General features: G+C 38.5%; 1 protein-coding gene across 3 annotated transcripts in view; it reads left to right on the forward strand.

Annotated features, from left to right (window-relative positions):
- The window catches only part of DDC (dopa decarboxylase), a 222497-nt gene that overhangs the window by 43156 nt on the left and 165704 nt on the right, over positions 1-13637 (forward strand). For all 3 annotated transcript variants that reach the window (XM_053714306.1, XM_053714307.1, XM_053714308.1), the window contains exon 2: positions 6483-6698. In XM_053714306.1, the coding sequence (XP_053570281.1) occupies positions 6498-6698 (201 nt within the window). In that variant the 5' untranslated portion in view covers positions 6483-6497. The remainder of the gene's footprint in view (positions 1-6482; positions 6699-13637) is intronic.

Below are 13637 nucleotides of genomic sequence, written 5' to 3' on the forward strand. Positions count from 1 at the left end.
CTACCTACATTTATTAACCCCTAATCTGCCGCCCCCAAAGTCGCCGCCACTATATTAAAGTTATTAACCGCTAAACCTAAGTCTAACCCTAACCCTAACACCCCCTAACTTAAATATAATTACAATAAATCTAAATAAATATTACTATCATTAACTAAATTATTCCTATTTAAAACTAAATACTTGCCTATAAAATAAACCCTAAGCTAGCTACAATATAACTAATAGTTAGATTGTAGCTATTTTAGGGTTTATTTTTATTTTACAGGCAAGTTTGTATTTATTTTAACTAGGTAGAATAGTTATTAAATAGTTATTAACTATTTAATAACTACCTAGCTAAAATAAATACAAATTTACCTGTAAAATAAAACCTAACCTAAGTTACACTAACACCTAACACTACAATATAATTAAATAAATTTACTAAATTAAATACAATTACCTAAATTAAATTAAATTAAATTAGCTAAAGTACAAAAAACACCACTAAATTACAGAAAATAAAAAAACAAATTACAGATATTTAAACTAATTACACCTAATCTAATAGCCCTATTAAAATAAAAAAAGCCCCCTAAAATAAAAAAAACCCCTAGCTTAAACTAAACTACCAATAGCCCTTAAAAGGGCCTTTTGCGGGTCATTGCCCCAAAGTAATCAGCTCTTTTACCTGTAAAAAAAAAATACAAACAACCCCCCCAACAGTAAAACCCACCACCCACACAACCAACCCCCAAATAAAATATTATCTAAAAAAACCCTAAGCTCCCCATTGCCCTGAAAAGGGCATTTGGATGGGCATTGCCCTTAAAAGGGCAGTTAGCTCTTTTGCCGCCCAAACCCTAACCTAAAAAAAAAACCCCACCCAATACACCCTTACAAAAACCTAACACTAACCCCCTGAAGATCGACTTACCGGAGACGTCTTCATCCAAGCCGGGTCAAAGTCCTCAACGAAGCCGGGAGAAGTCTTCATCCAAGCCGGGCGAAGTGGTCCTCCAGACGGGCAGAAGTCTTCATCCAGACGGCATCTTCTATCTTCATCCATCCGGCGCGGAGCGGGTCCATCTTCAAGACATCATCAGCCAATAGGAAAAAATCCTATTGGCTGATGCAATCTGATTTGAACAGCCAATAGAATGCGAGCTCAATCCTATTGGCTGATTGGATCAGCCAATAGGATTGAACTTCAATCCTATTGGCTGATTGCATCAGCCTATAGGATTTTTTCTACCTTAATTCCGATTGGCTGATAGAATTCTATCAGCCAATCGGAATCTAAGGGATGCCATCTTGGATGACGTCACTTAAAGGTACCTTCATTCAGCTTTAGTCGTCGGATGAAGAGGATGCTCTGCGTCGGATGTCTTGAAGATGGACCCACTCCGCGCCGGATGGATGAAGATAGAAGATGCCGTCTGGATGAAGACTTCTGCCCATCTGGAGGACCACTTTGCCCGGCTTGGATGAAGACTTCTCCCGGCTTCGCTGAGGACTTCGGTCCGGCTTGGATGACTATGTCTCCCGGTAAGTCGATCTTCAGGGGGTTAGTGTTAGGTTTATTTAAGGGTGTATTGGGTGGGTTTTATTTTTAGGTTAGGGTTTGGGCGGCAAAAGAGCTAACTGCCCTTTTAAGGGCAATGCCCATCCAAATGCCCTTTTCAGGGCAATGGGGAGCTTATTTTTTTTAGATAGTATTTTATTTGGGGGGTTGTTTGTGTGGGTGGTGGGTTTTACTGTTGGGGGGGTTGTTTGTATTTTTTTTTACAGGTAAAAGAGCTGATTACTTTGGGGCAATGCCCCGCAAAAGGCCCTTTTAAGGGCTATTGGTAGTTTAGTTTAGGCTAGGTTTTTATTTTATTTTGGGGGGGCTTTTATTATTTTAATAGGGCTATTAGATTAGGTGTAATTAGTTTAAATATCTGTAATTTGTTTATTATTTTCTGTAATTTAGTGTTTGTTTTTGTTCCTTAGCTAATTTAATTTAATTTAGGTAATTATATTTAATTTAGTTAATTTATGTAGTATTGTAGTGTTAGGTGTTAGTGTAACTTAGGTTAGGTTTTATTTTACAGGTAAATTTGTATTTATTTTAGCTAGGTAGTTATTAAATAGTTAATAACTATTTAATAACTATTCTAACAAGTTAAAATAAATACAAACTTGCCTTTAAAATAAAAATAAACCCTAAGCTAGCTACAATGTAACTATTAGTTATATTGTAGCTTGCTTAGGGTTTATTTTATAGGTAAGTATTTAGTTTTAAATAGGAATAATTTAGTTAATGATAGGAATATGTATTTAGATGTATTTAAATTATATTTAAGTTAGTGTGTGTAAGGTTTAGGGTTAGACTTAGGTTTAGGGGTTAATAACTTTAATATAGTGGCGGGGACGTTGGGGGCGGCAGATTAGGGGTTAAAAAGTGTAGGTAGGTTGCGGCGACATTGGGGGCGGCATATTAGGGGTTAATAAATAGTATGTAGGTGTCGGTGATGTTGGGGGCAGCAGATTAGGGGGTTCATAAATATAATGTAAGTTGCGGCGGTGTCCGGAGCGGCAGATTAGGGGTTAAAAATTTTATTATAGTGTTTGCGATGCGGGAGGGCCTCAGTTTAGGGGTTAATAGGTAGTTTATGGGTGTTAAAATCTAGTCAATAGAAGGTGTTGCTAATATGTACATAAATACAAAAAATATTTAGATTCCTCAACAACTTAAATGTACCTATTGATAACATTAATTACCATACATATAAAGTTATAAGTATAACAAAATGTCCCAAAATATGTGAAACAATTTTGTATCAAAGTTCAATTCCACAATGTGGGATAAGTCTTCTTTTATTAGACCAAACGTAGATATGTGTTGGCAGCCTCCTCCTCACCAATAGGCCCAGGTATACTATAAAAAATAAAACAGAACAGAGGGGCGCCTCATGTGTGGTATCATCAAGCTTGTACAAAACCACAGTATATTAAGAGCCAAGTGGGTACTCACATGTTCATGTAGCACACCAATGTGCTTGTAGGACCAGGCTGCAGATTTAACAGGTGTGGCAGCTCACCCACAGAGGAAATTACTCGTCTACTGCAGTGGAAAGATGAAGCACAAAACAAGCACCAATTGTGCAGATCACTCAGAGTATAATTTGTATTTACTTTATAAAGGTGCCAAATGGGTACTCATATACTAGATTAGCACACCAATGTGCTGGTAGAAACAAGCTGGCAAATTTAAATGAGGTGTGTCAGCTCACCACAAGGAGACTTTTCCTCAATGTGCAGTATCCAAGTGAAGCAATGTCTTGTTGGTCAGACTCCCAAAAAAATAACCATTAAAGCAGGCAAAGATAGGTGTATCCACTCATAAAAATATTTCATAAAAAATACTATTTATTATAAAAACAGATTAAAACCAATGTATAAAAGAGTGGACTAGGGGTATTCTAATCTTCCCCTAGAAATGCAACGCATTTCTCGGCATAACAAGCCGTTTCCTCAGGCGAGCCGGAAACAAGGGGCATCAAGCTCCATTCGGAGCTTGATAATTTGGCCCCTTTGTGACAAAAAAAACTTCTACACTAAGTTATCAATATGTAGCTGGGTGAGGGTTCTGGATCATCTGGGAGAATGGAAACATTTTAGAGGTAAATTGCAGAGAAGTGAAGAAAATAAATAGTAAAAGTATAAAGCATATATTATTTTAATTTATGAAGTTTCATAAAATGTGAATGATAATACTGCAGAGATTTTATATATGTGCATATATCTTAAAATATACAGATGGGCAGGGTGATGACTCAAAGCCTGATGATATAAGGGTCTCTGGGCTGGCGAGATAATTAAAGCATGATCGCCAGCACTTCTAATTCCCTGGTGGAATGCTCGCCAGTACTTCTATTTCCCTGGTGGAATGATCGCCAGTACTTCTACTTCAATGGTGGAATGATTTCCAGTTCTTCTGTTTCCCTGGTGGAATGATCACCAATTCTTCTGTTTCTCTGGCGGAATGATCGCCAGTACTTCTGTTTCACTGGTGGAATGATCGCCAGTAAATCTATTTCCCTGGTGGATTGATTGCCAATTCTTCTGTTTCTCTTGTGGAATGCTCGTCAGTACTTCTATTTCCCTGGTGAAATGATCGCCAGTACTTCTATTTCCCTGGTGGAATGATTTCTAGTTCTTCTGTTTCCCTGGTGGAATGATTTCCAGTTCTTCTGTTTCCCTGGTGGAATGATCGCCAGTTCTTCTGTTTCCCTGGTGGAATGATCGCCAGTACTTCTGTTTCCCTGGTGGAATAATCTAAAGCCACTTTTCTCCTTGAAAACAGGGTGTCACGCTAAGGGGCGTATACTGCGTTTTCGTATGATATGTGCACAATAAAATATAAATATAAAAAATCTTACAAAATGAATAATAGAACCATTCACACAAAAAATACACAGGCAATATTTGTATTGTAAAGGTGCATCAAAAATCGTTACAAAATTCTTCACCAAACATTTGTATGTAAATTACGCAGTAATAAATCATATTAAATATGTATAAATTGTATATTTAAGTACACAGGATGAGCAAAAATAACTTAGAAATTCATACTTTTTTTTTATATATGTTTATTTTTATTGACAGGTGATACAATAAAAGTTTTTAAAGTACAGATACTGGGGCCCATTTATCAAGCTCCGTAAGGAGCTGGTGGGCCTGTGTTTCTGGCGAGTCTTCAGACTCGCCAGAAACACCAGTTATGGAGCAGCGGCCTGCTCTGATGAGGCGGACAGGAATCACCGGAAATCAACCCGATCAAGTACGATCAGGTTGATTGACACCCCCCTGCTGGCGAATCTGCTCTCCGCATTCAGCGATGTATGTCGGACCTGATCCGCACTGTCGGATCAGGTCCGACAGACATATGATAAATAGGCCCCACTGTCCAAACATATGACATCAATTGTGACATTAAGTTGGCTTATAAGTAAGTTTGATTGTTGGATCACATCTTACTGTAAGTTCTTGTAACTTTGATTGTCCATAAATATATTTAAGTAGCACATAACTTCTAAAACTTAAACCATAACATAAACAAAAGTTTCCCGGAGAAATTCATACTTTTAATTACAAAATGCAAAGCGTAATTGTTGCTGTTTTGTAAAATGGGCTGAACATGGGCGTATATAAAATAGATAGAATCAGCCAATCAGATTTTTCTACCTTAATTCCGATTGGCTGATAGAATCCTATCAGCCAATCGGAATTCGAGGGACGCCATCTTGGATGACGCCACTTAAAGGTACCGTCATTCTTCGTTAGTCGTCGGGAAGAAGAGGATGGATCCGCGTAGGCTCTTCTGAAGATGGCTCCGCTCCGCTCCGGATGGATGAAGATTGAAGACGCCGCCTGGATGATGACTTCTATCGGATCGAAGACCTCTTCAGCGCCGCCTGCATGATGACTTCATCGGATGGAAGATTTCTTCAGCGCCCCTTGGGAATGACTTCTGCCGCTCCGGATCTCCTCTTCAGTTCCATCGGTGCTCGGCTGAGTGAAGACGACTCAAGGTAGGATGATCTTCAGGGGGGTAGTGTTAGGTTTATTTAAGGGGGGTTTGGGTTAGATTAGGGGTATGTGGGTGGTGGGTTTTAATGTTGGGGGGGGGTTGTATTTTTCTTTAACAGGCAAAAGAGCTGTTTTTAACATAAACAAAAGTTTCCCGGAGAAATTCATACTTTTAATTACAAAATGCAAAGCGTAATTGTTGCTTTTTTGTAAAATGGGCTGAAGATGGGCGTATATGAAATTGTCTGTCTAATCCCAGCGTAATTCTGTAAAGATTTTCACTTTACAGATCTCACAGTTTTTTTTCAAAACACTCAAAATACTTATAACCCTAATAGAAAAACACATGCATACGAAAATATAGGCGATTGTAAGATGCTATATGCAGAAAGCAGCATAATGTGATTTATATTGGCTGCAGGATTTCATTTTTATAGTGCGTCCCCTGCTCACTGCTAACTTCGCTCTACAGAGGGAAGTGTCCCTATCCAGCGAGCTCCATTACTTTCAATAGGAGCCATCTCGCTACTCGCAGGGACTGCCCCTTTTTACGATCATTTCACCAGGGCAGCCCCTGCGAAGGTCAGCGAGAAAAAACATATCTGAAATTGCAAGGTTTAGATCATTGGGCCCTTAGTCAGAGTGATCTAGGCAGATTCACTGCAAGTCGGGGGGGGGGGGGGGGGGAGACATGTCACATGGGGGAGCAGAGCTGTGCAGGAGTGTGACAGAGAGTGGCCAGACTAACAGTCCCCATCAAACTGCGCCATTTATAAGGTACCGAGGAACTGCTGGAGGGACAGCAGGCAGAGCTCCCAAACTAAGGCAGTCCTTTAAAATGCAGTATATTTAGATGCTCTGTATGCACTCAGTACCATTTAGTATATTGCACTTTCACACATTCCTTCTTTACTTTTTTCCAGGAAAGAAAATCTAAAATGGATGCTTCTGAATTCAGAAAGAGGGGCAAGGAAATGGTAGACTATATGGCGGATTATCTGGAACAGATTGAATCAAGACAAGTATATCCTGATGTCGAACCTGGATATCTTCGTCCTCTCATCCCAGATTCTGCACCTGAGGAAGGAGAGGCATTTGAGGAAGTCATAAAAGATGTTGAGAGAGTGATAATGCCTGGGGTAAGAAGTGCCTAAATGTGCAGAAATGACATGTAACATACTGAAGTGCCTAAATGTGCAGAAATGACATGTAACATACTGAAGTGCCTAAATGTGCAGAAATGACATGTAACATACTGAAGTGCCTAAATGTGCAGAAATGACATGTAACATACTGAAGTGCCTAAATGTGCAGAAATGACATGTAACATACTGAAGTGCCTAAATGTGCAGAAATGACATGTAACATACTGAAGTGTCTAAATGTGCAGAAATGACATGTAACATACTGAAGTGCCTAAATGTGCAGAAATGACATGTAACATACTGAAGTGCCTAAATGTGCAGAAATGACATGTAACATACTGAAGTGCCTAAATGTGCAGAAATGACATGTAACATACTGAAGTGCCTAAATGTGCAGAAATGACATGTAACATACTGAAGTGCCTAAATGTGCAGAAATGACATGTAACATACTGAAGTGCCTAAATGTGCAGAAATGACATGTAACATACTGAAGTGCCTACATGTGCAGAAATGACATGTAACATACTGAAGTGCCTAAATGTGCAGAAATGACATGTAACATACTGAAGTGCCTAAATGTGCAGAAATGACATGTAACATACTGAAGTGCCTAAATGTGCAGAAATGACATGTAACATACTGAAGTGCCTAAATGTGCAGAAATGACATGTAACATACTGAAGTGCCTAAATGTGCAGAAATGACATGTAACATACTGAAGTGCCTAAATGTGCAGAAAGGACATGTAACATACTGAAGTGCCTAAATGTGCAGAAAGGACATGTAACATACTGAAGTGCCTAAATGTGCAGAAATGACATGTAACATACTGAAGTGCCTAAATGTGCAGAAAGGACATGTAACATACTGAAGAGCCTACATGTGCAGAAATGACATGTAACATACTGAAGTGCCTAAATGTGCAGAAATGACATGTAACATACTGAAGTGCCTAAATGTGCAGAAATGACATGTAACATACTGAAGTGCCTACATGTGCAGAAATGACATGTAACATACTGAAGTGCCTACATGTGCAGAAATGACATGTAACATACTGAAGTGCCTACATGTGCAGAAATGACATGTAACATACTGAAGTGCCTACATGTGCAGAAATGACATGTAACATACTGAAGTGCCTACATGTGCAGAAATGACATGTAACATACTGAAGTGCCTACATGTGCAGAAATGACATGTAACATACTGAAGTGCCTACATGTGCAGAAATGACATGTAACATACTGAAGTGCCTAAATGTGCAGAAATGACATGTAACATACTGAAGTGCCTACATGTGCAGAAATGACATGTAACATACTGAAGTGCCTAAATGTGCAGAAATGACATGTAACATACTGAAGTGCCTAAATGTGCAGAAATGACATGTAACATACTGAAGTGCCTAAATGTGCAGAAAGGACATGTAACATACTGAAGTGCCTAAATGTGCAGAAATGACATGTAACATACTGAAGTGCCTAAATGTGCAGAAAGGACATGTAACATACTGAAGTGCCTAAATGTGCAGAAAGGACATGTAACATACTGAAGTGCCTAAATGTGCAGAAATGACATTTAACATACTGAAGTGCCTAAATGTGCAGAAAGGACATGTAACATACTGAAGAGCCTACATGTGCAGAAATGACATGTAACATACTGAAGTGCCTAAATGTGCAGAAATGACATGTAACATACTGAAGTGCCTAAATGTGCAGAAATGACATGTAACATACTGAAGTGCCTACATGTGCAGAAATGACATGTAACATACTGAAGTGCCTAAATGTGCAGAAATGACATGTAACATACTGAAGTGCCTACATGTGCAGAAATGACATGTAACATACTGAAGTGCCTAAATGTGCAGCAATGACATGTAACATACTGAAGTGCCTAAATGTGCAGAAATGACATGTAACATACTGAAGTGCCTAAATGTGCAGAAATGACATGTAACATACTGAAGTGCCTACATGTGCAGAAATGACATGTAACATACTGAAGTGCCTAAATGTGCAGAAATGACATGTAACATACTGAAGTGCCTAAATGTGCAGAAATGACATGTAACATACTGAAGTGCCTAAATGTGCAGAAATGACATGTAACATACTGAAGTGCCTAAATGTGCAGAAATGACATGTAACATACTGAAGTGCCTACATGTGCAGAAATGACATGTAACATACTGAAGTGCCTAAATGTGCAGAAATGACATGTAACATACTGAAGTGCCTAAATGTGCAGAAATGACATGTAACATACTGAAGTGCCTAAATGTGCAGAAATGACATGTAACATACTGAAGTGCCTAAATGTGCAGAAATGACATGTAACATACTGAAGTGCCTAAATGTGCAGAAAGGACATGTAACATACTGAAGTGCCTAAATGTGCAGAAAGGACATGTAACATACTGAAGTGCCTAAATGTGCAGAAATGACATGTAACATACTGAAGTGCCTAAATGTGCAGAAATGACATGTAACATACTGAAGAGCCTACATGTGCAGAAATGACATGTAACATACTGAAGTGCCTAAATGTGCAGAAATGACATGTAACATACTGAAGTGCCTAAATGTGCAGAAATGACATGTAACATACTGAAGTGCCTACATGTGCAGAAATGACATGTAACATACTGAAGTGCCTACATGTGCAGAAATGACATGTAACATACTGAAGTGCCTACATGTGCAGAAATGACATGTAACATACTGAAGTGCCTACATGTGCAGAAATGACATGTAACATACTGAAGTGCCTACATGTGCAGAAATGACATGTAACATACTGAAGTGCCTACATGTGCAGAAATGACATGTAACATACTGAAGTGCCTACATGTGCAGAAATGACATGTAACATACTGAAGTGCCTACATGTGCAGAAATGACATGTAACATACTGAAGTGCCTAAATGTGCAGAAATGACATGTAACATACTGAAGTGCCTACATGTGCAGAAATGACATGTAACATACTGAAGTGCCTAAATGTGCAGAAATGACATGTAACATACTGAAGTGCCTAAATGTGCAGAAATGACATGTAACATACTGAAGTGCCTAAATGTGCAGAAAGGACATGTAACATACTGAAGTGCCTAAATGTGCAGAAATGACATGTAACATACTGAAGTGCCTAAATGTGCAGAAAGGACATGTAACATACTGAAGTGCCTAAATGTGCAGAAAGGACATGTAACATACTGAAGTGCCTAAATGTGCAGAAATGACATGTAACATACTGAAGTGCCTAAATGTGCAGAAAGGACATGTAACATACTGAAGAGCCTACATGTGCAGAAATGACATGTAACATACTGAAGTGCCTAAATGTGCAGAAATGACATGTAACATACTGAAGTGCCTAAATGTGCAGAAATGACATGTAACATACTGAAGTGCCTACATGTGCAGAAATGACATGTAACATACTGAAGTGCCTAAATGTGCAGAAATGACATGTAACATACTGAAGTGCCTACATGTGCAGAAATGACATGTAACATACTGAAGTGCCTAAATGTGCAGCAATGACATGTAACATACTGAAGTGCCTAAATGTGCAGAAATGACATGTAACATACTGAAGTGCCTACATGTGCAGAAATGACATGTAACATACTGAAGTGCCTACATGTGCAGAAATGACATGTAACATACTGAAGTGCCTAAATGTGCAGAAATGACATGTAACATACTGAAGTGCCTACATGTGCAGAAATGACATGTAACATACTGAAGTGCCTAAATGTGCAGCAATGACATGTAACATACTGAAGTGCCTAAATGTGCAGAAATGACATGTAACATACTGAAGTGCCTAAATGTGCAGAAATGACATGTAACATACTGAAGTGCCTAAATGTGCAGAAATGACATGTAACATACTGAAGTGCCTACATGTGCAGAAATGACATGTAACATACTGAAGTGCCTAAATGTGCAGAAATGACATGTAACATACTGAAGTGCCTAAATGTGCAGAAATGACATGTAACATACTGAAGTGCCTACATGTGCAGAAATGACATGTAACATACTGAAGTGCCTACATGTGCAGAAATGACATGTAACATACTGAAGTGCCTAAATGTGCAGAAATGACATGTAACATACTGAAGTGCCTACATGTGCAGAAAGGACATGTAACATACTGAAGTGCCTACATGTGCAGAAATGACATGTAACATACTGAAGTGCCTAAATGTGCAGAAATGACATGTAACATACTGAAGTGCCTAAATGTGCAGAAATGACATGTAACATACTGAAGTGCCTAAATGTGCAGAAATGACATGTAACATACTGAAGTGCCTAAATGTGCAGAAATGACATGTAACATACTGAAGTGCCTACATGTGCAGAAATGACATGTAACATACTGAAGTGCCTACATGTGCAGAAATGACATGTAAGATACTGAAGTGCCTAAATGTGCAGAAATGACATGTAACATACTGAAGTGCCTAAATGTGCAGAAATGACATGTAACATACTGAAGTGCCTACATGTGCAGAAATGACATGTAACATACTGAAGTGCCTAAATGTGCAGAAATTACATGTAACATACTGAAGTGCCTAAATGTGCAGAAATGACATGTAACATACTGAAGTGCCTAAATGTGCAGAAATGACATGTAACATACTGAAGTGCCTAAATGTGCAGAAATGACATGTAACATACTGAAGTGCCTACATGTGCAGAAATGACATGTAACATACTGAAGTGCCTAAATGTGCAGAAATGACATGTAACATACTGAAGTGCCTAAATGTGCAGAAATGACATGTAACATACTGAAGTGCCTAAATGTGCAGAAATGACATGTAACATACTGAAGTGCCTAAATGTGCAGAAATGACATGTAACATACTGAAGTGCCTAAATGTGCAGAAATGACATGTAACATACTGAAGTGCCTACATGTGCAGAAATGACATGTAACATACTGAAGTGCCTACATGTGCAGAAATGACATGTAACATACTGAAGTGCCTACATGTGCAGAAATGACATGTAACATACTGAAGTGCCTAAATGTGCAGAAATGACATGTAACATACTGAAGTGCCTACATGTGCAGAAATGACATGTAACATACTGAAGTGCCTAAATGTGCAGCAATGACATGTAACATACTGAAGTGCCTAAATGTGCAGAAATGACATGTAACATACTGAAGTGCCTACATGTGCAGAAATGACATGTAACATACTGAAGTGCCTACATGTGCAGAAATGACATGTAACATACTGAAGTGCCTAAATGTGCAGAAATGACATGTAACATACTGAAGTGCCTACATGTGCAGAAATGACATGTAACATACTGAAGTGCCTAAATGTGCAGCAATGACATGTAACATACTGAAGTGCCTAAATGTGCAGAAATGACATGTAACATACTGAAGTGCCTAAATGTGCAGAAATGACATGTAACATACTGAAGTGCCTAAATGTGCAGAAATGACATGTAACATACTGAAGTGCCTACATGTGCAGAAATGACATGTAACATACTGAAGTGCCTAAATGTGCAGAAATGACATGTAACATACTGAAGTGCCTAAATGTGCAGAAATGACATGTAACATACTGAAGTGCCTACATGTGCAGAAATGACATGTAACATACTGAAGTGCCTACATGTGCAGAAATGACATGTAACATACTGAAGTGCCTAAATGTGCAGAAATGACATGTAACATACTGAAGTGCCTACATGTGCAGAAAGGACATGTAACATACTGAAGTGCCTACATGTGCAGAAATGACATGTAACATACTGAAGTGCCTAAATGTGCAGAAATGACATGTAACATACTGAAGTGCCTAAATGTGCAGAAATGACATGTAACATACTGAAGTGCCTAAATGTGCAGAAATGACATGTAACATACTGAAGTGCCTAAATGTGCAGAAATGACATGTAACATACTGAAGTGCCTACATGTGCAGAAATGACATGTAACATACTGAAGTGCCTACATGTGCAGAAATGACATGTAAGATACTGAAGTGCCTAAATGTGCAGAAATGACATGTAACATACTGAAGTGCCTAAATGTGCAGAAATGACATGTAACATACTGAAGTGCCTACATGTGCAGAAATGACATGTAACATACTGAAGTGCCTAAATGTGCAGAAATGACATGTAACATACTGAAGTGCCTAAATGTGCAGAAATGACATGTAACATACTGAAGTGCCTAAATGTGCAGAAATGACATGTAACATACTGAAGTGCCTAAATGTGCAGAAATGACATGTAACATACTGAAGTGCCTACATGTGCAGAAATGACATGTAACATACTGAAGTGCCTAAATGTGCAGAAATGACATGTAACATACTGAAGTGCCTAAATGTGCAGAAATGACATGTAACATACTGAAGTGCCTAAATGTGCAGAAATGACATGTAACATACTGAAGTGCCTAAATGTGCAGAAATGACATGTAACATACTGAAGAGCCATAGGTTTTGTATAATGCAGCTTAAAGAAAATGCACTGCCATGAATGTATTTTCATTTTGTGGTCACAAAGGCGCAATCCCATTTGAAAGCAATGCAAGAGGGATTGAGACAAAAAACATTAAAAGGTTATGAAGCCACAATTGATCTTTTATGATTCAGATAGAGCACTGGTTTTCAAATCTGTCCTCAGGCCTCTCTAACAGGCCAGATTTTGAGGATATCTGAAATGGAGCACAAGAGAAATAATCAGCTGATTAGTAAACATGGTTATTTTACCTGCTCTCATCCAAGGTAATCCTGGAAACCTGGCCTGTTGGGGAGGTCTGAGGACAGGTTTGAAAACCAGTGAGCTAGAGCATGTGATTTTAAACAACTTTCTAATTTACTTCTATTATCAATTTTTCTTTGTTCTATTTGTATCTGTTGTT

Source organism: Bombina bombina, chromosome 5, assembly GCF_027579735.1.
Source record: "Bombina bombina isolate aBomBom1 chromosome 5, aBomBom1.pri, whole genome shotgun sequence".
NCBI lineage: Eukaryota > Metazoa > Chordata > Amphibia > Anura > Bombinatoridae > Bombina > Bombina bombina.